This window comes from Pseudophryne corroboree, chromosome 11, assembly GCF_028390025.1.
Source record: "Pseudophryne corroboree isolate aPseCor3 chromosome 11, aPseCor3.hap2, whole genome shotgun sequence".
Classification (NCBI taxonomy): Eukaryota; Metazoa; Chordata; class Amphibia; order Anura; family Myobatrachidae; genus Pseudophryne; species Pseudophryne corroboree.
Window position 1 is genome coordinate 33,900,110 of NC_086454.1, and position 23,712 is coordinate 33,923,821.

Genomic DNA, 23,712 nt, shown 5'->3' on the forward strand with positions numbered 1-23,712 from the left:
CGGCTCCTGTTATTTGCCAGAGGAGGGAGGTGCGATTTGCTACTGTACTGAACATTATGCGGCACAAGATGCCATCTCCTTCTAGAAGCGTTTTACGTTTCCACAGAGGTGCGACTTTAAGTCCTCATAGAGCCTAATGTGTGTAACATGAGTGATGTCAGTACTGGAATAACGGGTGTGGTATTGAAAGTCGACAGTAACTAAGTCGACAATGTCTAGGTCGACCACTATTGGTCGACAGTAACTAGGTCGACAGAGTGTCTAGGTCGACATGTTCTAGGTCAAAAGGTCGACATGAGTTTTTAATGTTATTTTGGTGTCGTTTTCTTCGTAGAGTGACCGGGAACCCCAATTAGTGCACCGCGTCCCCTCGCATGGCTCGCTTCACTCGCCATGCTTCGGGCAATAGTGGTCGACCTGGACATTGTCGACCTAGTTACTGTCGACTTTCAATCCGGATCCCGGAATAACACCTGGGATCTGCAGAGAGATAATATATTGTGATATAGTAATCACAACAAATGGCATTATTGCCGTACCCATAAGATGAATGTGGCTGCTGCAGCCAGTGGGCCTGGCTGTGTTACTTTGCTCACATGGAGTCCAGGGTCACCATCTGAATTCATTTGAACCTCTCTGAAGCTGCAGATAAGGGATCTGGTGCTTCTCCTCCGTTCCCCAGGCACTGCACACCAGCAGACAAAGTGCCTCCATCCCACCGCTCTCATCCATCGCTTCGGGCATGGTACATAGTAATCATTCCCAGTGCTGCAGTGCAGCTTCCCATCAGTGTGTGGTCCCTGAGCTCGGGACGGCTGCAGGGCGAGCATCTGCTGTTGTGTCTTCCTGCAGCAGGTTCTTGTGAAGGGAATCGTAGCAGATTCACCTAAGTTCCCACTAAACCTTTATAGATGTTAGAAGTAAATTTACAGTATGACTGATTTGCTACATGGGGAGGCTCTGAGACTGGTTGTAGCGTGACAGACTGCTGCATGGGGGGGTCTGGCTGGTTGTAGTGTGACGGACTGCTGCATGGGGGGATCTGGCTGGTTGTAGTGAGACAGACTTCTGCATGTGGAGGGTCTGGTTGCAGTATGACAGACTGCTGCATGGGGAGGGTCTCGGGCTGGTTGTAGTACGACAGACTGCTGCATGAGGAAGATCTGGCTGGTTGCAGTGAGACAGACTGCTACATGGGGGGACTGGCTGGTTGTAGTGAGACAGACTTCTGCATGGGGGGTGGGGTCGGGTTGTAATGAGACAGACTGCTGCATGTGGGGATCTGGCTGGTTGCAGTGTGGCAGACTGCTGCATGTGGGGATCTGGCTGGTTGCAGTGTGGCAGACTGCTGCATGGGAAGGGTCTGGGGCTGGTTGCAGTGTGACAGACTGCTGTATAGGGAACTCCAGGGCTGATTGTAGTGTGTAACACTGCTAAATGATGAGTGTCTGATTTGCAGTGTGACAGACTGCTGCATGGTAAGGTGCTGTGGTTCGTTACAGTATGAGCAGGGTAACCTGGGTCTGTGGGAGAAATAAGACACAGGATAAAGGAACGAAGCAGGAACGCTGTATGTATTGTTCAAGCACCACATACTGTATGAGCAATTACAGAGTATATCCGGCTCTCAGATTATTGTAATCACGTCATATGTCACAGCTAGGAGTATATTATTGCATGTCAGCAGTGCATCATACTGAGTCACACTTTCCTCTTTCTGTATCCTCAGATCTTACATGTGAGGCTCCGCTGCAAGTTTCTGACCCAGTGATCACTGGGGCACAGTATGGCCCAGATCTCCAACAGTAATGGCTTCAGACAGAACGTATCTCCGTCTGCACGGACCGCGGGAACAAAGGATGTGGGGAAGGAAGAGGCCTTGCAGATGGAAGCAGATGCTTTAGACAAGCTGCGGAGAGAGAAGAGGCTGCTGGGAACTCAGAGCACCGCTTTCATCAGAGCCCATCAGATATCTCCAGCCTTGGGCAAGCAGGACCACGACCTTATGGCTTTCCCGGAGGTGGATGCTAAGAAGAGAGCAGGAAAGTCTCTACAGAGCATTGATATAGAGAAGCTTCCTTTAGCCGAGTTAGAGAAGCTGCTTCTGGATGATAGTTTTGAGGTTGTCCCCAAGCCACTGTCTGTACCGCAGACGCAGGCATTAAGCCCGGTTGTCTCAGCGCAATGTTACATCACTCCCTCCTTCCAAAGCAGTCAATGGACATCCCGGCTGCACACACCGGTGCCTTGCCCTTTACAGCCGACCTTTTCTGCGCTGTACCCCAAATGTGCCGATCCCTTTCAGAACGGGTTCAGTCCCAACATGTCTTTCATGCCGCGCAAAGAGCCGATGTATCTCAGTCTTCCAGCGCGTGCTCCGTATGTCTCCTACGCCATTCCGGCTAGGTCTGCCTTCCAGGTAAGAGGAACCTTGCCGGCTTACCGCAGCGATGTCTCCTCCGACATGGCCAAGTTGCTTGACAAAATAGCAAAGACCTCGGAAACCTTGAGGAATGGAAAATCCAGCCATGAAACACATCTGTCACCGGCTGAACCTCCCGCACTGAGCGCAGACAAGCAGGATGACATCAGCAAGTTTGATTGGCTGGATCTGGACCCTCTAGGCAAGCACAAGGTGGATATTGTGGAAATACCAACCCATTGCCAGGACGGTGAGGCGGCCTCCTGCGGATCGGCTGCAGAAGATCCCTGGGATGCTGTTCTGTTGGAAGAAAAGCCTTTGAAATCCAGTCTCTCCGAGTGGAAAATGAACGGTAAATCGCCCTCCGGAGCTACCGTTACCAGGAGCCACTCTTTAAACTTGAGGCCAGCACATGCGCAACTATCAAAGGGTCAGACCACAGAGGTGAGTGCTGGGGTCATACGCGGCTCTTCCTCCCACGTGTACCCCGAATGTATTCTCCTGTTCCTTATTCTTCTACATGACTGTTTACAGTTAGTGAAACACAATGCTGTAGAGCAGGGGTATTTAAAATAACAGCTGCTGTGAAACTACATATCCCAGCATGCCCTGCCACAGTTTTGCGGTTAGGTCATGCTAAAACTGTGGCACTGCATGCTTGGATGTGTAGTGCTACAGAAACTGGTGGGCCGCATGTTGAATAACCCTGGTGTATAAAAACAGCTAAAAAATGTCTTTCTGACTTGCTAAACCTAAATCCATCAGTCATACCACAGATGGTAAATCTACGCCTTAGAGTATAACTTCATTTTAAATGGAGACTATCTGGCGACTGTCGCACGTGAATATTGAAACGTTCCGTTACCGCGACAGTTGTTATCTCGCTGCAAGGTATTGTTTGGTGTCCTCAACCGTCTGAGGTAGAAAAACAGGAGCGTAACATAAAATGTACATTGTGCAGAGGAAACAGTTTATTACTGTGGCTCAAGATTAACCTGAGAATCGGCTGCAGACGGACCTCTGAATAGTTTTGCTTAAAATAGCTTGGAAAATGTGAGTTAGTTGCAAAATAAAATGAGCCAAAACAAGCCATCCTACTGTACTACAATAAGCCACACGCCACATGTTTTCCAGATAGAATCAGTTTGAAAGTCCCAAAACTTCTATATTTTAGGATGTATTTTCTCAGCGCTTTAAAGGGGATATAAATAGTTGGTGCATCCCAATCCATCCAAATTAATGTAACCATGTAGACAAGCATACATGACAGAATGTATCCTGCACACAGTGGCTGCTGGGAACATCACAGAATGTATCCTGCACACAGTGGCTGCTGGGAACATCACAGAATGTATCCTGCACACAGTGGCTGTTGGGAACATCACAGAATGTATCCTGCACACAGTGGCTGCCGGAACATCACAGAATGTAGCCTGTGCGCAGTGGCTGCTGGGAACATCACAGATTGTATCCTGCACACAGTGGCTGCTGGGAACATCACAGAATGTATCCTGCACACAGTGGCTGCTGGGAACATCACAGAATGTAGCCTGTGCGCAGTGGCTGCTGGGAACATCACAGATTGTATCCTGCACACAGTTGCTGCTGGGAACATCACAGAATGTATCCTGCACACACTGGCTGCTGGGAACATCACAGAATGTATCCTGCACACACTGGCTGCTGGGAACATCACAGAATGTATCCTGCACACAGTGGCTGCTGGGAACATCACAGAATGTATCCTGCACACAGTGGCTGCTGGGAACATCACAGAATGTATCCTGCACACAGTGGCTGCTGGGAACATCACAGAATGTATCCTGCACACAGTGGCTGCTGGGAACATCACATAATGTATCCTGCACACAGTGGCTGCTGGGAACATCACAGAATGTATCCTGCACACAGTGGCTGCTGGGAACATCACAGAATGTATCCTGCACACACTGGCTGCTGGGAACATCACAGAATGTATCCTGCACACACTGGCTGCTGGGAACATCACAGAATGTATCCTGCACACACTGGCTGCTGGGAACATCACAGACTGTATCCTACACACAGGCTGCTGGGAACACTGCAGCATGTATCCTGTGCGCAGTGGCTGCTGGGAACGCTGCAGAATGTATCTTGCACACACTGGCTGCTGGGAACATCACATAATGTATCCTGCACACACTGGCTGCTGGGAACATCACAGATTGTATCCTGCACACTGGCTGCTGGGAACATCACAGAATGTATCCTGCACACAGTGGCTGCTGGGAACATCACAGAATGTATCCTGCACACACTGGCTGCTGGGAACATCACAGAATGTATCCTGCACACACTGGCTGCTGGGAACATCACAGAATGTATCCTGCACACACTGGCTGCCGGAACATCACAAAATGTATCCTGCACACAGTGGCTGCCGGAACATCACAGAATGTATCCTGCACACATTGGCTGCTGGGAACATCACAGAATGTATCCTGCACACACTGGCTGCTGGGAACATCACAGAATGTATCCTGCACACAGTGGGCTGCTGGGGACATCACAGAATGTATCCTGCACACAGTGGCTGCTGGGAACATCACAGAATGTATCCTGCACACACTGGCTGCTGGGAACATCACAGAATGTATCCTGCACACAGTGGCTGCTGGGGACATCACAGAATGTATCCTGCACACAGTGGCTGCTGGGAACATCACAGAATGTATCCTGCACACAGTGGCTTCTGGGAACATCAGACTGTATCCTGCACACAGTGGCTGCTGGGAACATCACAGACTGTATCCTACACACAGGCTGCTGGGAACATTGCAGCATGTATACTGTGCGCAGTGGCTGCTGGGAACGCCGCAGAATGTATCTTGCACACAGTGGCTGCTGGGAACATCACAGAATGTATCCTGCACACAGTGGCTGCTGGGAACACTGCAGTATGTATCCTGTGCGCAGTGGCTGCTGGGAACGCCGCAGAATGTATCTTGCACACAGTGGCTGCTGGGAACATCACAGAATGTATCTTGCACACAGTGGCTGCTGGGAACATCACAGAATGTATCCTGCACACAGTGGCTGCTGGGAACATCACAGAATGTATCCTGCACACAGTGGCTGCTGGGAACATCACAGAATGTATCCTGCACACAGTGGCTGCTGGGAACATCACAGAATGTATCCTGCACACACTGGCTGCTGGGAACATCACAGAATGTATCCTGCACACAGTGGCTGCTGGGAACATCACAGAATGTATCCTGCACACAGTGGCTGCTGGGAACACTGCAGCATGTATCCTGCGCGCAGTGGCTGCTGGGAACACTGCAGCATGTATCCTGTGTGCAGTGGCTGCTGGGAACACTGCAGTATGTATCCTGTGCGCAGTGGCTGCTGGGAACACCGCAGAATGTATTCCATACAAATCTGATAACATCTGTGTAAAAGATGTTGGATAAAAATAAGGCAGATGAAAGTACATTTACAGAGGAGAAGGTCCTAACAGAACTTTCAAAACTGAAAGTGGATAAATCAATGGGGCCAGATGGGATACACCAAGGATGCTAAAAGATGTGCTGGTGGAACCATTAACAGAATTATTTAACCATTCACTAAATACAGGTGCCATTCCAGAGGACTGGAAAAGAGCAAATATAGTTCCACTCTACAAAATTGGAAGCAAGGAAAAAGCGAGTAACTACAGACCAGTAAGCCTTACATCAGTAGTAGGCAAAGTAATGGAAAAACTATTAAAAGAAAGAGTTGTGGAATATGTTAAATCAAACAATTTACATGATCCAAAACAGCATGGATTTACTGGGGGGGAGATCATGCCAAACAAATCTCTTTAACTTTTTTTTACTCTGTTCTGCAAATAATAGATCAAGGGGGAGCTGTAGATGTAGCATATCTAGATTTTAATGTATTTGACACTGTCTCACATTGCAGACTGCTAAATAAACTTGAAAGCGTGGGGTTGGATTATAAAACTGGTAAATGGATAAGAACCTGGCTTCAGGATAGGAAACAGACAGTTGTAGTAAATGGAGTGCAATCTATGGAGGGAAATGTTACCAGTTGAGTACCCCAGGGATCTTTACTTGGACCAGTTCTCTTTAATACCTTTGGTGACATTGCAGATGGTATTAAAGGGAGAGTATGCCTTTTTGCAGATGATACAAAGATGTGCGACAGGGTAGACACACCGGGAGGGGTAAAACAAATGATTGATGACCTAGGTAGGCTTGAGAAATGGTCAAGAGCGTGGCAACTACAGTTTAATGCTAAAAAATGCAAAATCATGCACTTGGGTCGCAAAAACACAAAGGCTAAATATAGTATCAAGGGTACTGTAATGGAAACTACTGAGGAGGAAAGGGATTTAGGAGTCACTATTTCAAGTGACTTAAAGGCAGGAAAGCAATGCAACAAAACAATGAGAAAGGATAGTCAGATGGTTGGTTGCATTAGGAGAGGAATCGGTAGCAGGAAAAAAAGTAATAATGCCACTGTATAGGTCATTGGTACGGCCTCATCTGGAATACTGTGTCCAGTTCTGGAGACCATGGGGCAGATGTATTAAGCCTGGAGAAGGCATAAGGAAGTGATAAACCAGTGATAAGGTGCAAGGTGATAAACGCACCAGCCAATCGGCTCCTAACTGTTAATTTACATATTGGAGCTGATTGGTTGGTGCGTTTATCACCTTGCGCTTAGCCCTGATTTATCACTTCCTTATGCCTTCTCCAGGTTATACATCTGCCCCCATGTGTATATAAATACATTAGAGAGTGTACAAATAAGGGCAACTAGAATGGTGCATGGCCAACTTACCCAGAAAGGCTAAAAGATCTTAACATGTATAGTATGGAGGAGAGAAGGGAAAGGGGGGACATGATAGAAACTTTTATATATAACAAGGGTCTTAACAAAGTTCAGGAGGGAAACATTCTTCAAAGGAAGAGAAGTATTAGAACTCGAGGACATATACTGAAACTGGAGGGAGGCAGGTTCAGGGGAAATTTAAGGAAAAATTACTTCAGAGTAGTGGTTAAGTGGAATAGCCTCCCATCAGAGGTGGTAGAAGACAGTAGAACAGTGTAAACATGCTTGGGATAGGCATATGAATATCCTTACAGAGAACTAAGGTACAAAGAGCGTTGAGATTACCTAAAGGATAAAAAAAAGAGGCAGACTAGATGGGCCAAGTGGTTCTTATCTGCCGTCACATTCTGTGGTTCTGTGTATGTATAGCTGCAGCTCCCCCTGAATTGTGGCTGTGGGTTTACGGATACAGAGTATTGTTAAACAATCCTTCCTTGGTGTGGTCCTGAGACGCAGGCTGCACCCTGTGGCCCTAATTAGTGGTGATAATGTCTGTATTATCTTAGACCGCAAAGCTATACCTCTAGATACACTGTTACCGTGGAGCCGCTATGGCCGCTAGACGGAATACCCGTGCTACGCACTTTGTACGCTATTTGCGTACAGAGTCCTGCACGTGGTATGCACTTTGCGTACACACGCCGCGTTGAGTGTACAGAGTACACACAGCGAGCGCACACACAATTGATAACCTTTAAACCTTATCCTTTTGACCTCCAGACTGCCCTTTCCTGTGGCGAACACAAATTTTGCATTTCACTTAATTTTTGTGTGTTGACGGTATTGAATACCATCAGTTGTGTGATGTCTGTCTGTATGGGGGTGCTGGCTGCTGATTTAGCAGCTTCGTCTGCCCGGCTGTTACCAAGTGACACTGGGTCTTGACTGTAAGTGTGGGCTTTGCACTTGATAACAGCCACTCTGTCAGGTTCCTGTATCGCTGTTAGAAGCCTTTTTATATGGGATGCATGCGCTACAGGTGTGCCAGCTGCCGTCATGAAATTTCTGAGGCGCCATAGGGCCCCGAAATCATGCACTACTCCAAAGGCATACCTAGAATCTGTATATATATTGGCTGACTTACCCTTAGCCAATTCACACGCTCTGGTTAGGGCGACCAGCTCAGCAACTTGTGCTGAGTGCGGTGGGCCCAGGGGTTCAGCTTCTATGATACCTCTGTCATCTACGACTGCGTATCCAGTACACAAGTCTCCCGAGTCCGTCTGTCTGTGGCAACTACCGTCAGTGTAAAAAGTAAAATCTACGCCTTCCAGTGGGTTGTCACTAATGTCGGGTCTTGCAGTGAAAGTTTGGTTCAGATATTCCATACAATCATGTGTGTCAGTGTCTGTACTAAATCCTCCTTCACCATCACTCTCATCCTCCACCCTTTGTGCCTGTCCAGGCATACCTGGGAGATAAGTTGCAAGATTTAGTGCGCTGCATCTCTTTATGGTGATGTTTACAGGGGCCATTAGTGCTAATTCCCACCTTGTAAACCGTGCTGATGAGACATGTCTGGTTTGGGCAGAGTTCAGTAAGGCTGATACTGCATGAGGTGTATGGATGGTCAGGTTGTGTCCCAACACTACATCTTCACTTTTACTCACTAGCAATGCTATCGCTGCAACACTTCGCAAGCATGTGGGGAGAGACCGTGCTACGGTGTCCAACTGTGCACTGTAGTAAGCTACCGGCCTGCTGGCTTCACCATGTCTCTGGGTTAAAACACCTGCCGCACACCCAGCACTTTCCGTACCGTACAACTCAAAAGGTTTCCCATAATCTGGCATGCCTAATGCAGGTGCCTGTGATAGGCATTATTTAAGTCTCTCAAATGCCAGTTCGGGCTCATCTGTGTGAGAGATCTGATCTGGTTTGTTCGAGGAGACCATTTCCTGTAAAGGTAAAGCCAGTATGGAGAACCCTGGGATCCAGTTTCGGCAGTACCCACACATTCCAAGGAAAGTGCGGATCTGCTGCTGGGTTTGTGGCAGAGTCATGTCGCGAATCACCTGTATTCTATCAGCGGTGAGGTGTCTCAGTCCTTGTGTTAAGCAATGTCCCAAATATTTCACCCTGGTCTGGCACAACTGTAACTTATCCTTTGAAACCTTGTGTCCCGTATTAGAAAGGTGAAACAGAAGCTGTTTCGTGTCTTTCAAGGATGCTTCAAGTGAATCTGAACACAGCAGTAAGTCATCTACATACTGTATTAATACTGATCCGCTCTCAGGTTGAAAGGATTGTAAACAGTCATGCAAAGCCTGGGAGAAAATACTTGGGCTGTCAATGAAACCTTGGGGTAGGCGAGTCCAGGTGTACTGTACTCCCCTGTATGTAAATGCAAACAAATATTGTCTGTCAGGGTGCAGAGGGACAGAAAAGAAAGCAGAACAGAGGTCAATGACAGTGAAAAACTTCGCAGTAGGGGGAATTTGCATGAGGATGACAGCTGGATTTGGCACTACGGGGAATTGGCTCTCAACTATCTTGTTTATCCCCCTTAGATCCTGCACTAGCCTGTAACCCCTCCCCCCACTCTTTTTCACAGGGAAGATGGGACTATTGGCAGTGCTGGACGTCCTAACTAGGATGCCCTGTTGTAGCAAGTGCTCTATGACTGGGTACACTCCTAATTCCACCTCTGGCTTCAGAGGATACTGTGGGATTTTTGGAGCTATCCTACCATCTTTTACTTGCACTACTACAGGAGCTACATTTGCCATCAATCCAGTGTCTTGTCCATCTTTGGTCCAGAGGGATTCCGGTATCTGGGAGATCATTTCCTCTACCTTGGATGAACACCTGTCTATAACAGCAGAGTGTGACATTAACCTTTGTGGGGTGTCCAACATATCCTGCACTTCCTGAACGTGATTCTCGGGTATATCTAAGAAGACACCCTCAGGAGTACAATATATGACACACCTCATCTTACACAATAAATCTCTCCCAAGTAGATTAGTCGGAGCCGATGCAGCTAGCAAAAAGGAGTGCTTGGTCTGCAAAGGCCCTATCGTAATCTCCGCTGGTCTACTTAAAGGGTAGTGTTGCACTACTCCTGTTACCCCCATTGCTGAAATTGTTTTACCCGTTGTTTTCATACCTACCGTTGAATTTAACACTGACCTGGCCGCCCCTGTATCTACAAGGAAAGGTAGTGATTTACCAGCTACATCAACTGTTCATTTCCAAGGCTAGCAATCAACTTCACTGTCTGCAAACTACAGGTGTGGCCTAACCCCTATTGTATGTTGTGACCCTCCTGCAGCGCGCTGGCAGCTACAATATGTGAGGGGGGTAGCTGAGAATTTTCATAGGTCTGCCAGTCCCTCCTAGGTGGGTACCTCCTCGTTTCTCCTGCATGTGGCTCATAATTCCTCCTATGCGGTCCCTGATCCCAATTACGTGTGTTCTGCTGTGAGTCATGTTCTGGTCTAGGGGGTCGATATACGTTGCTTTTATAATTACAGTTCCGTGAGTAATGTCCTTCCCTCTTGCAATTATAACATTTCACTACATACGACTTACCATCAGGGGTCTGGGGTTTTGGCTGATGTGGCTTCGTTGTCAGGGCTTTGATACTTACGGTCATCAGCTTATCCCCCTGTGACTCCCTGTGCTTAATGATGTTCCGATCGTGCTCGATAGCGGACTCTCTTAATGCAGCCACCGAAATACCTCTCCAGTTAGGTTGAGTGGTTTGTACCCTTGTTCTCAACGTTTCTTTCAAGCCGTCCATTAATACAGACACAGCTACCTCTCTATGATGTACATTTTCCTTAATGTCCTCGACCCCAGTGTATCTAGCCTTTTCCTGCAGTGCTCGATGGAAATATTCAGAAGCAGTTTCACCTTCTTTTTGTCTTATGGAAAATATTTTATTCCACTTGACAACAGTAGGGAAATATACCCCTAACTGCAGATTGATCTGTCGTACATTCTCCTGAGTGTATTCATCAGTGAGAGGTACTTCTGCATCTAATTTACAATCAGCAATAAATTTCACAGGGTCAATATTGGAGGGCAAACATGCCCGTAGCACTATCCGCCAATCTTTGTGGGTTCGGTGGCGTTACCTAGTTCTCTAATAAACCTCTGACATGCGGCTAGATCCTTTCTGGGATCGGGGAATTCAGACATAATTGTCCTCAATTCTGTCCGGGACCAAGGACAATGCATAGCAATGTTCCTGACGTTAGTGATTCCCTGAGCGTCCGTCTTCCCATTGGGGACTGCGATCACCTTGACAGGATTTAGTTCAATTACATCATTCTGGGTTGCTTCTACAATGTGAGGTGCAATTGTCTCTGCATAATGTACTGTACCGTACTTACCTGTGGACACGACCTCACCTGTCCCTCCGCTAGGGGCCTTCGCTACTGTTCTTACTGGTTGGGCCGTGCCCACTTGCGTGTCTTGTATGGTGGCTGCTAGAGAGAGTGCCGATATCGTGCTGGGCTCATCTTCTTGGTCGCAGTCCTGAGGGAAGTTTAAGATGGGATACAACTTGCACGGGTTAGCATTAATACATTTATCAAGTTCACTCTTATCATATATTAGTATGCCATTGTCTGTAGCCACTTTCTCCCCTGTAATATACGGTGGTGCAGTTGCAATCAGTTTCCTGCTAGGGTTGGAACCGGCTGCGTGAGCTAGTTCCCTTTGCATATCACTCTCTCGTTGCCATAAATGTAAACAGTTTGCGTGTCTGATCCTTTCTTTTCGGAATTTTAACAGACATATCCTAATCCTTAAATTCTGCAACACCTCTGGATTAAAACTGCCTACCTTAGGGAATGGTTCCCTATCTTCCGCAGTCATACGTTCCCATTCATTGCATAAAACCTCTGCGTGTGAGCCATATTTCTCACACATTATGTACCTCGCCGACCCCTTGGGCCGCGGAATATCAACCTGAACCCTGGTTGATTGTCCCTTACTTGAGCAACTGGCCCCCATCTTTTGCAGGTATTGCCTTCTCAGCTAATTCCTACAAAAAACCAAAATACTCAGTGATAAGGCAACGGTGAAAGTTCTCCGAGTGCTCTCACCCACTCACGCCCACGTTGGCCAATACACCTAAGCACTGTCGTCAGCGCCGGTACGTACCCAACCTAGGGCCCCTGTGTAACCTCTATTTACTGAGAGTGTGTGGGAGTGACTTACCCTTCCCAGTAAATATTGGTCGTTGGAGATTTCCTGAGTGACCAGCGAAAACTCCCTTAAAATAAAAAAATTGTTACACAAATCACGTTGCGTGTACTACACCTAGCGCCAATGATCCCGCGATTTTACGCACAACTCGTAAAAGGGTATCGCGGTGGGCTAAGTATTGCACTCACGAACGCGCCGTACAATCGCACAGCGTATAGGTAACTGTTACTTATCCGCCGTGCGACCAATGGAATCGTTTTTCAGGCTGCGAAACGGCCTATATGGGTACTACGCCAACCCCCGGGGCTGCGCGCTCTACACAAAACCTCGCGGACCTTTTAGGCCGCGGTATTCAGAGCTTCGCTTGACTTTGTCAGCGGTTTTCTGACTTCGCTGACCTCTTGGTCTGCTGTTATACTAATTGCTCCTTTATACCTTAATCAATGTTAACGTGAGCAAGCCACTCTCACGCCACCAAGTGTCCACTCACCTGGTGTGGTCTCCAACGGGATCCCGAATTCCCTGGGTCCACAAAACCTTCATTGTTTGCACACTCACGCTCGTTCACTCATATACACTTTGGTTTTTCTGTACAGAAAATTAACTTTCATTCAGATAAAACGGCCTTAGCTCCAGAGGTGATACAGTAAAGAAGGTATTTAAACTAAATATTGGAAACTGATCAATTTGTGCTATTATCGCGTGGCTACCGTTTCGCGCCTAAACTAAAACAATGCTATTGTGTGATTTGTACTTAGTGGGCGTACCTTTACGCACGTTGCGTGAACACGCCACGTGTGTATGCCTTTACGTTGCGTACGCAGTCCCGTACGCTGCTCGAGACACGTGTACAAAGGCCGTACGTCCGCAGTACTACAAAACCCACACTTCTATAAATGTAAGCGATATTTAACTATAATCACTTACTTAACACACACACAGTTTCTACTGTATAAACCTTTACAACTAGGCCAGGCTGCGTGTGCGTCTTGCACTTACTTCTTTAACTATTAACTCTATATTTTAACTAAATAGCAACAAATTTTCTCAGTACAGGTCAAAAATGAATCTAGTAATCAATGCTTACTGCAAAAATGCGAGTAGATATGCAAAGTACAAAATACAGGTGTATGCATTTGGCGCCAAACAGAAATTTGCAGATAAAAAAAAATAGCTTTTGCGTTCTTACCTTACGGATCCCTCCAGCATCCCTTCAAACCATGCAAGGCAGACGCTTATCTAATCAGCACTATTGTATCCACCGACCAAGAGAAGGCTTACAGGGGATACCTTTCCGCCCTTTGCTGATAGATAAAGTCTGCGTAAACTTGCTAGGCTGCGGGTATGAGGAAGAACCGGACGATGCACCCAATTGATAATGTCTGTATTATCTTAGACCGCAAAGCTATACCTCTAGATACACTATTACCGTGGAGCCGCTATGGCCGCTAGACGGAATACACGTGCTACACACTTTGTACGCTATTTGCGTACACAGTCCTGCACGTGGTACGCACTTAGCGTACACACGCCGCGCTGAGTGTACAGAGTACACACAGCGAGCGCACACACAATTGATAACCTTTAAACCTTGTTAATGATACAATGTAATGATATGATCACACTTTAAACCCTTAACAGCAAAGTACTGCAACGATGTTATACCTTAAACCTTAAGTAGCGCTGACGGTATAAAGTACCCGCAGTGCGTACACCTTACCAATACTTATACACCTTTTACAGATAAATACACTTTAAACCCCTTGCGGGAAAGTGAAGACACCACACCGATTTGTAGTTGCAACCACAGGGTTCTAAGGCCACAGTGGATTAATTACAAAAGGTAAACAGTACAAATCATATACTACAGGCTAACAAGATAAATCTAAATAGAATAATGGCTACAGAGAATGTACATACGTGAGAATGTTCGCAAGCGCAACCCGGCCGGTCCTCCGCTGGTCATACAGATAGCGTTCAGAGTCTTCTGACCGGCCAGGCAACAATGGTCTTTTTATACACAACATGCATACACAATACAATGGTCACTGTAATCTCATTGTCCATTGGACACAGGGATGTGTCTTTACATTACAGAAGAGGTCATAGGTGGATTTGAATAGATGGGCGATGTCTTTCCCCAACTGCTCTTGTGGGTGGTATCCTCTGGATTCCCGCCGCATACATAATATACAGTAATACAGTTAATGTTCATATTCTGCTTCTGCACATAACTATACGCTGGAACATGCGATCTTTCTCTAACCAACACCGGAATGTTACCCTCAAAATACCCTACAGCTGGATACTAGACATCACCTTCCAACCTTTATCTGACCCTTCCTATCATGCAAAGGCGAATCTCTATGTCCAGGAACTGTTTAAACCAGTGGTTCCCAAACTGTGTGCCGTGGCACCCTGGGGTGCCGCGGGACACTTACAGGGGTGCCTCAGGTTGGTTGTCAAGGACCAATTCAAACTATTTGTCAATTTAATAGGCAAAACCAGTGCTGGTGGCTGCCAATTATAAAATATGTGGACATACAGAAGCAAATCTTGTCCCTCACCACACAACTGACCCTAAGGATGACATATAAAAATAATTTACTTAATGTAATATTTTTATCTAAATTACTCAATAAGAAACTTGTGGCCTAGGGGTGCCGTGAAAAAAAATATGACACTCCAGGGTGCCGTGACTCACAAAAGTTTGGGAACCACTGGTTTAAACTATTAATACTCGCTCACGTGGTGCAAGGGAACTATTGGTACAAAATGCACTATTTGGGTTAAATATATAATGTTCTAATAACCCTCTACGCCAGTGATTTTCAACCTTTTTTAACTCGCGGCACACCAAACAATATTTTAAAATTGGCAAGGCACACCATCAGTTTCCCATGGAAAAAAACACACACATTGGCCCTCAGAGTAAAAAATAATCCACACATACATTGGCTTACACATACATTGGAAAAACATTGCCACCCACATAAATCATGTTGCTCCCTACATAAATCCTATTGTTCTCCACAAAAATCAATCACATTGCTCCCCACATAAATCATGTTGCTCCCCACATAAATTAATCACATTGCTCCCCACATAAATCCTATTGCTTCCTACGTGAATCACATTGTTCCCCCCATAAATCCTTTTGCTCCCCACAGGAGAAATAAAATAACAAATATTAGCCCCTTCCTGTCAGCTGTCCTTCTCCCTGTCTCTCAGGGGCTGTTCATAGTAGAGTGCTGCGAATACTGAGCAGCGGATGGTCGGGCAGGTGTGGATGTGGGTGGACAGGGAAAGTGGTGAACGCGGGAAGGAACTGGAAGATGTGTATGCAGGCGGGTGAGCTGGCTGGGTGGTGAGACGATGCGGCCGTGACCTATGATGTCATACCGCCGCATCTTCAATGCATCGGTCACACCCGGGGCACGACTGATCCTCTAAGAAGAGTCTGGGCCACAGTTTGCTCTGAAGGTGCAGGCAGTGACTCTGACTCCGCGGCACACCTTGCAACTGGTCGCGGCACACTAGTGTGCCACGGCACACTGGTTGAAAAAGCCTGCTCTACGCGCTCACAAACTCCGCCGTAAATACCTATTTCTCTAACGTCCTAGTGGATGCTGGGGACTCCGAAAGGACCATGGGGAATAGCGGCTCCGCAGGAGACTGGGCACAAAGTAAAAGCTTTAGGACTAGCTGGTGTGCACTGGCTCCTCCCCCCTATGACCCTCCTCCAAGCCTCAGTTAAGATTTTGTGCCCGAACGAGAAGGGTGCAATCTAGGTGGCTCTCCTGAGCTGCTTAGAGTAAAAGTTTAAATAGGTTTTTTATTTTCAGTGAGACCTGCTGGCAACAGGCTCACTGCATCGAGGGACTAAGGGGAGAAGAAGCGAACTCACCTGCGTGCAGAGTGGATTGGGCTTCTTAGGCTACTGGACATTAGCTCCAGAGGGACGATCACAGGCCCAGCCATGGATGGGTCCCGGAGCCGCGCCGCCGGCCCCCTTACAGATGCTGAAGCAAGAAGAGGTCCATAAATCGGCGGCAGAAGACTTTCCTGTCTTCATAAGGTAGCGCACAGCACTGCAGCTGTGCGCCATTGCTCTCAGCACACTTCACACTTCGGTCACTGAGGGTGCAGGGCGCTGGGGGGGGGCGCCCTGGGAAGCAATGAATTTACCTTATTTGGCAAAAAATACATCACATATAGCTCCTGGGCTATATGGATGTATTTAACCCCTGCCAGTTTTCCAGAAAAAAGCGGGAGAAGAGCCCGCCGTGAAGGGGGCGGGGCCTATCTCCTCAGCACACAGCGCCATTTTTCCCACACAGCTCCGCTGGTAGGAAGGCTCCCAGAATCTCCCCTGCATCCTGCAACTACAGAAACAGGGTAAAAAAGAGAGGGGGGCACTTATTTGGCAAAATAACAGATATAAGCAGCTATAAGGGATAGACACTTATTGTAAGGTTGTCCCTATACATATATAGCGCTCTGGTGTGTGCTGGCAAACTCTCCCTCTGTCTCCCCAAGGGGCTAAGTGGGTCCTGTCCTCTATCAGAGCATTCCCTGTGTGTGTGCTGGGTGTCTGTACGTGTGTGTCGACATGTATGAGGAGGAAAATGATGTGGAGGCGGAGCAATTGCCTATAATGGTGATGTCACCCCCTAGGGAGTCGACACCTGAATGGATGGCCGTAATTAAGGAATTACGTGACAGTGTCGGCACGTTACAGAAAACTGTTGACGACATGAGACAGCCGGCAGCTCAGTTAGTGCCTGTCCAGGCGTCTCAAACACCGTCAGGGGCTATTAAACGCCCGTTACCTCAGTGGGTCGACACGGACCCAGACACAGACACTGACTCCAGTGTCGACGGTGAAGAAACAAACGTATTTTCCAGTAGGGCCACACGTTACATGATCACGGCAATGAAGGAGGTTTTGCACATCTCTGATACTGCAAGTACCACAAAAAGGGGTATTATGTGGGGTGTGAAAAAACTACCCGTAGTTTTTCCTGAATCAGATGAATTGAATGAAGTGTGTGATGAAGCGTGGGTTACCCCCGACAAAAAACTGCTAATTTCTAAAAAATTATTGGCACTATATCCCTTCCCACCAGAGGTTAGGGCTCGTTGGGAAACACCCCCTAGGGTGGATAAGGCGCTCACACGCTTATCAAAACAAGTGGCGTTACCGTCTCCAGAAACGGCCGCCCTTAAGGAGCCAGCAGATAGGAGGCTGGAAAATATCCTTAAAAGTATATACACTCATACTGGTGTTATACTGCGACCAGCAATCGCCTCAGCCTGGATGTGCAGTGCTGGGGTGGCTTGGTCGGATTCCCTGACTGAAAATATTGATACCCTGGACAGGGACAATATATTATTGACTATAGAGCATTTAAAGGATGCATTCCTATATATGCGAGATGCACAGAGAGACATTTGCACTCTGGCATCAAGAGTAAGTGCGATGTCCATTTCTGCCAGAAGAGGATTATGGACGCGACAGTGGTCAGGGGATGCGGATTCCAAACGGCATATGGAAGTTAGAGATGAGCGCCGGAAATTTTTCGGGTTTTGGTTTTGGGTTCGGTTCCGCGGCCGTGTTTTGGGTTCGACCGCGTTTTGGCAAAACCTCACCGAATTTTTTTTGTCGGATTCGGGTGTGTTTTGGATTCGGGTGTTTTTTTCAAAAAACACTAAAAAACAGCTTAAATCATAGAATTTGGGGGTCATTTTGATCCCAAAGTATTATTAACCTCAAAAACCATAATTTACACTCATTTTCAGTCTATTCTGAATACCTCACACCTCACAATATTATTTTTAGTCCTAAAATTTGCACCTAGGTCGCTGGATGACTAAGCTAAGCGACCCTAGTGGCCGACACAAACACCGGGCCCATCTAGGAGTGTCACTGCAGTGTCACGCAGGATGTCCCTTCCAAAAAACCCTCCCCAAACAGCACATGACGCAAAGAAAAAAGAGGCGCAATGAGGTAGCTGTGTGAGTAAGATAAGCGACCCTAGTGGCCGACACAAACACCGGGCCCATCTAGGAGTGTCACTGCAGTGTCACGCAGGATGTCCCTTCCAAAAAACCCTCCCCAAACAGCACATGACGCAAAGAAAAAAAGAGGCGCAATGAGGTAGCTGTGTGAGTAAGATAAGCGACCCTAGTGGCCGACACAAACACCGGGCCCATCTAGGAGTGGCACTGCAGTGTCACGCAGGATGTCCCTTCCAAAAAACCCTCCCCAAACAGCACATGACGCAAAGAAAAATTAAAGAAAAAAGAGGTGCAAGATGGAATTGTCCTTGGGCCCTCCCACCCACCCTTATGTTGTATAAACAGGACATGCACACTTTAACCAACCCATCATTTCAGTGACAGGGTCTGCCACACGACTGTGACTGAAATGACGGGTTGGTTTGGACCCCCACCAAAAAAGAAGCAATTAATCTCTCCTTGCAGAAACTGGCTCTACAGAGGCAAGATGTCCACCTCATCATCATCCTCCGATATATCACCGTGTACATCCCCCTCCTCACAGATTATCAATTCGTCCCCACTGGAATCCACCATCTCAGCTCCCTGTGTACTTTGTGGAGGCAATTGCTGCTGGTCAATGTCTCCACGGAGGAATTGATTATAATTCATTTTAATGAACATCATCTTCTCCACATTTTCTGGATGTAACCTCGTACGCCGATTGCTGACAAGGTGAGCGGCGGCACTAAACACTCTTTCGGAGTACACACTTGTGGGAGGGCAACTTAGGTAGAATAAAGCCAGTTTGTGCAAGGGCCTCCAAATTGCCTCTTTTTCCTGCCAGTATAAGTACGGACTGTGTGACGTGCCTACTTGGATGCGGTCACTCATATAATCCTCCACCATTCTTTCAATGGTGAGAGAATCATATGCAGTGACAGTAGACATGTCCGTAATCGTTGTCAGGTCCTTCAGTCCGGACCAGATGTCAGCATCAGCAGTCGCTCCAGACTGCCCTGCATCACCGCCAGCGGGTGGGCTCGGAATTCTGAGCCTTTTCCTCGCACCCCCAGTTGCGGGAGAATGTGAAGGAGGAGATGTTGACAGGTCGCGTTCCGCTTGACTTGACAATTTTCTCACCAGCAGGTCTTTCAACCCCAGCAGACTTGTGTCTGCCGGAAAGAGAGATCCAAGGTAGGCTTTAAATCTAGGATCGAGCACGGTGGCCAAAATGTAGTGCTCTGATTTCAACAGATTGACCACCCGTGAATCCTTGTTAAGCGAATTAAGGGCTCCATCCACAAGTCCCACATGCCTAGCGGAATCGCTCCGTGTTAGCTCCTCCTTCAATGTCTCCAGCTTCTTCTGCAAAAGCCTGATGAGGGGAATGACCTGACTCAGGCTGGCAGTGTCTGAACTGACTTCACGTGTGGCAAGTTCAAAGGGCATCAGAACCTTGCACAACGTTGAAATCATTCTCCACTGCGCTTGAGACAGGTGCATTCCACCTCCTATATCGTGCTCAGTTGTATAGGCTTGAATGGCCTTTTGCTGCTCCTCCAACCTCTGAAGCATATAGAGGGTTGAATTCCACCTCGTTACCACTTCTTGCTTCAGATGATGGCAGGGCAGGTTCAGTAGTTTTTGGTGGTGCTCCAGTCTTCTGTACGTGGTGCCTGTACGCCGAAAGTGTCCCGCAATTCTTCTGGCCACCGACAGCATCTCTTGCACGCCCCTGTCGTTTTTTAAAAAATTCTGCACCACCAAATTCAAGGTATGTGCAAAACATGGGACGTGCTGGAATTTGCCCATATTTAATGCACACACAATATTGCTGGCGTTGTCCGATGCCACAAATCCACAGGAGAGTCCAATTGGGGTAAGCCATTCCGCGATGATCTTCCTCAGTTGCCGTAAGAGGTTTTCAGCTGTGTGCGTATTCTGGAAAGCGGTGATACAAAGCGTAGCCTGCCTAGGAAAGAGTTGGCGTTTGCGAGATGCTGCTACTGGTGCCGCCGCTGCTGTTCTTGCGGCGGGAGTCCATACATCTACCCAGTGGGCTGTCACAGTCATATAGTCCTGACCCTGCCCTGCTCCACTTGTCCACATGTCCGTGGTTAAGTGGACATTGGGTACAGCTGCATTTTTTAGGACACTGGTGAGTCTTTTTCTGAGGTCTGTGTACATTTTCGGTATCGCCTGCCTAGAGAAGTGGAACCTAGATGGTATTTGGTAACGGGGGCACACTACCTCAAGAAATTGTGTAGTTCCCTGTGAACTAACGGCGGATACCGGACGCACGTCTAACACCAACATAGTTGTCAAGGCCTCAGTTATCCGCTTTGCAGCAGGATGACTGCTGTGATATTTCATCTTCCTCGCAAAGGACTGTTGGACAGTCAATTGCTTACTGGAAGTAGTACAAGTGGTCTTCCGACTTCCCCTCTGGGATGACCATCGACTCCCAGCAGCAACAACAGCAGCGCCAGCAGCAGTAGGCGTTACACGCAAGGATGCATCGGAGGAATCCCAGGCAGGAGAGGAATCGTCAGAATTGCCAGTGACATGGCCTGCAGGACTATTGGCATTCCTGGGGAAGGAGGAAATTGACACTGAGGGAGTTGGTGGGGTGGTTTGCGTGAGCTTGGTTACAAGAGGTAGGGATTTACTGGTCAGTGGACTGCTTCCGCTGTCACCCAAAGTTTTTGAACTTGTCACTGACTTATTATGAATGCGCTGCAGGTGACGTATAAGGGAGGATGTTCCGAGGTGGTTAACGTCCTTACCCCTACTTATTACAGCTTGACAAAGGCAACACACGGCTTGACACCTGTTGTCCGCTTTTCTGTTGAAATACCTCCACACTGAAGAGCTGATTTTTTTGGTATTTTCACCAGGCATGTCAACGGCCATATTCCTCCCACGGACAACAGGTGTCTCCCCGGGTGCCTGACTTAAACAAACCACCTCACCATCAGAATCCTCCTGGTCAATTTCCTCCCCAGCGCCAGCAACACCCATATCCTCCTCATCCTGGTGTACTTCAACACTGACATCTTCAATCTGACTATCGGGAACTGGACTGCGGGTGCTCCTTCCAGCACTTGCAGGGGGCGTGCAAATGGTGGAAGGCGCATGCTCTTCACGTCCAGTGTTGGGAAGGTCAGGCATCGCAACCGACACAATTGGACTCTCCTTGTGGATTTGGGATTTCGAAGAACGCACAGTTCTTTGCGGTGCTTTTGCCAGCTTGAGTCTTTTCAGTTTTCTAGCGAGAGGCTGAGTGCTTCCATCCTCATGTGAAGCTGAACCACTAGCCATGAACGTAGGCCAGGGCCTCAGCCGTTCCTTGCCACTCCGTGTGGTAAATGGCATATTGGCAAGTTTACGCTTCTCCTCCGACAATTTTATTTTAGGTTTTGGAGTCCTTTTTTTACTGATATTTGGTGTTTTCGATTTGACATGCTCTGTACTATGACATTGGGCATCGGCCTTGACAGACGACGTTGCTGGCATTTCATCGTCTCGGCCATGACTAGTGGCAGCAGCTTCAGCACGAGGTGGAAGTGGATCTTGATCTTTCCCTAATTTTGGAACCTCAACATTTTTGTTCTCCATATTTTAATAGGCACAACTAAAAGGCACCTCAGGTAAACAATGGAGATGGATGGATACTAGTATACTTATGGATGGACTGCCGAGTGCCGACACAGAGGTAGCTACAGCCGTGGACTACCGTACTGTGTCTGCTGCTAATATAGACTGGATGATAATGAGATGAAATCAATATATATATATGTATGTATATATAATATCACTAGTACTGCAGCCGGACAGGTAGATAATATATTTATTAGGTAATGATGACTGATGACGGACCTGCTGGACACTGTCAGCTCAGCAGCACCGCAGACTGCTACAGTAAGCTACTATACTATAGTAGTATGTACAAAGAAGAAAGAAAAAAAAAAACCACGGGTAGGTGGTATACAATTATGGATGGACTGCTGAGTGCCGACACAGAGGTAGCTACAGCCGTGGACTAACGTACTGTGTCTGCTGCTAATATAGACTGGATGATTGATAATGAGATGAAATCAATATATATATGTATGTATATATAATATCACTAGTACTGCAGCCGGACAGGTAGATAATATATTTATTAGGTAATGATGACTGATGACGGACCTGCTGGACACTGTCAGCTCAGCAGCACCGCAGACTGCTACAGTAAGCTACTATACTCTATAGTAGTATGTACAAAGAAGAAAGAAAAAAAAAACCCACGGGTAGGTGGTATACAATTATGGATGGACTGCCGAGTGCCGACACAGAGGTAGCTACAGCCGTGGACTAACGTACTGTGTCTGCTGCTAATATAGAGTCTAGACTGGATGATAAATTATTGATAATGAGATGAAATCAATATAATATCACTAGTACTGCAGCCGGACAGGTACTATATATATTTATTATGTAATGACTGATGACGGACCTGCTGGACACTGTCAGGTCAGCACAGCACCGCAGACTGCTACAGTAAGCTACTATAGTAGTATGTATAAAGAAGAATGAAAAAAAAAAAACCACGGGTAGGTGGTATACAATATTATATATATATATATATATATATATATATTATATACAATTATATACAATTATATATATATATATATATATATATATATTAAACTGGTGGTGATTGATTATTAAACTGGTGGTCACTTCAGGTCACGTTGCAACTTGCAACTAGTACTCCGAGGCCTAAGCAGACAATCACAAAATATATTATTATACTGGTGGTCAGTGTGGTCACAACAATGGCAGTGTGGCACTGACTCTGGCAGCAAAAGTGTGCACTGTACGTTATATGTACTCCTGAGTCCTGCTCTCAGACTCTAACTGCTCCCCACTGTCAGTGTCTCCCCCACAAGTCAGATAATACACTTACAGTCACACTATCTAATCTATAAATATCACTTCAGCAAGTAGTAAGTATAGTAGTATACAGTATAGTAGTACTCCTCCTAATAATGCTCCCCAAAATACTGTCTCTCTCTTCTCTAAACGGAGAGGACGCCAGCCACGTCCTCTCCCTATGACTCTCAATGCACGTGTGAAAATGGCGGCGACGCGCGGCTCCTTATATAGAATCCGAGTCTCGCGATAGAATCCGAGCCTCGCGAGAATCCGACAGCGTGATGATGACGTTCGGGCGCGCTCGGGTTAGCCGAGCAAGGCGG

General features: G+C 47.1%; 1 protein-coding gene across 1 annotated transcript in view; it reads left to right on the forward strand.

Annotated features, from left to right (window-relative positions):
• PIK3C2A (phosphatidylinositol-4-phosphate 3-kinase catalytic subunit type 2 alpha) overlaps positions 1 to 23,712 on the forward strand; it is a 136,347-nt gene that overhangs the window by 50,018 nt on the left and 62,617 nt on the right. Inside the window, exon 3 of the mRNA XM_063946450.1 lies at positions 1,730 to 2,866. Coding sequence (XP_063802520.1) covers positions 1,787 to 2,866 — 1,080 coding nt within the window. The 5' untranslated portion in view covers positions 1,730 to 1,786. The remainder of the gene's footprint in view (positions 1 to 1,729; positions 2,867 to 23,712) is intronic.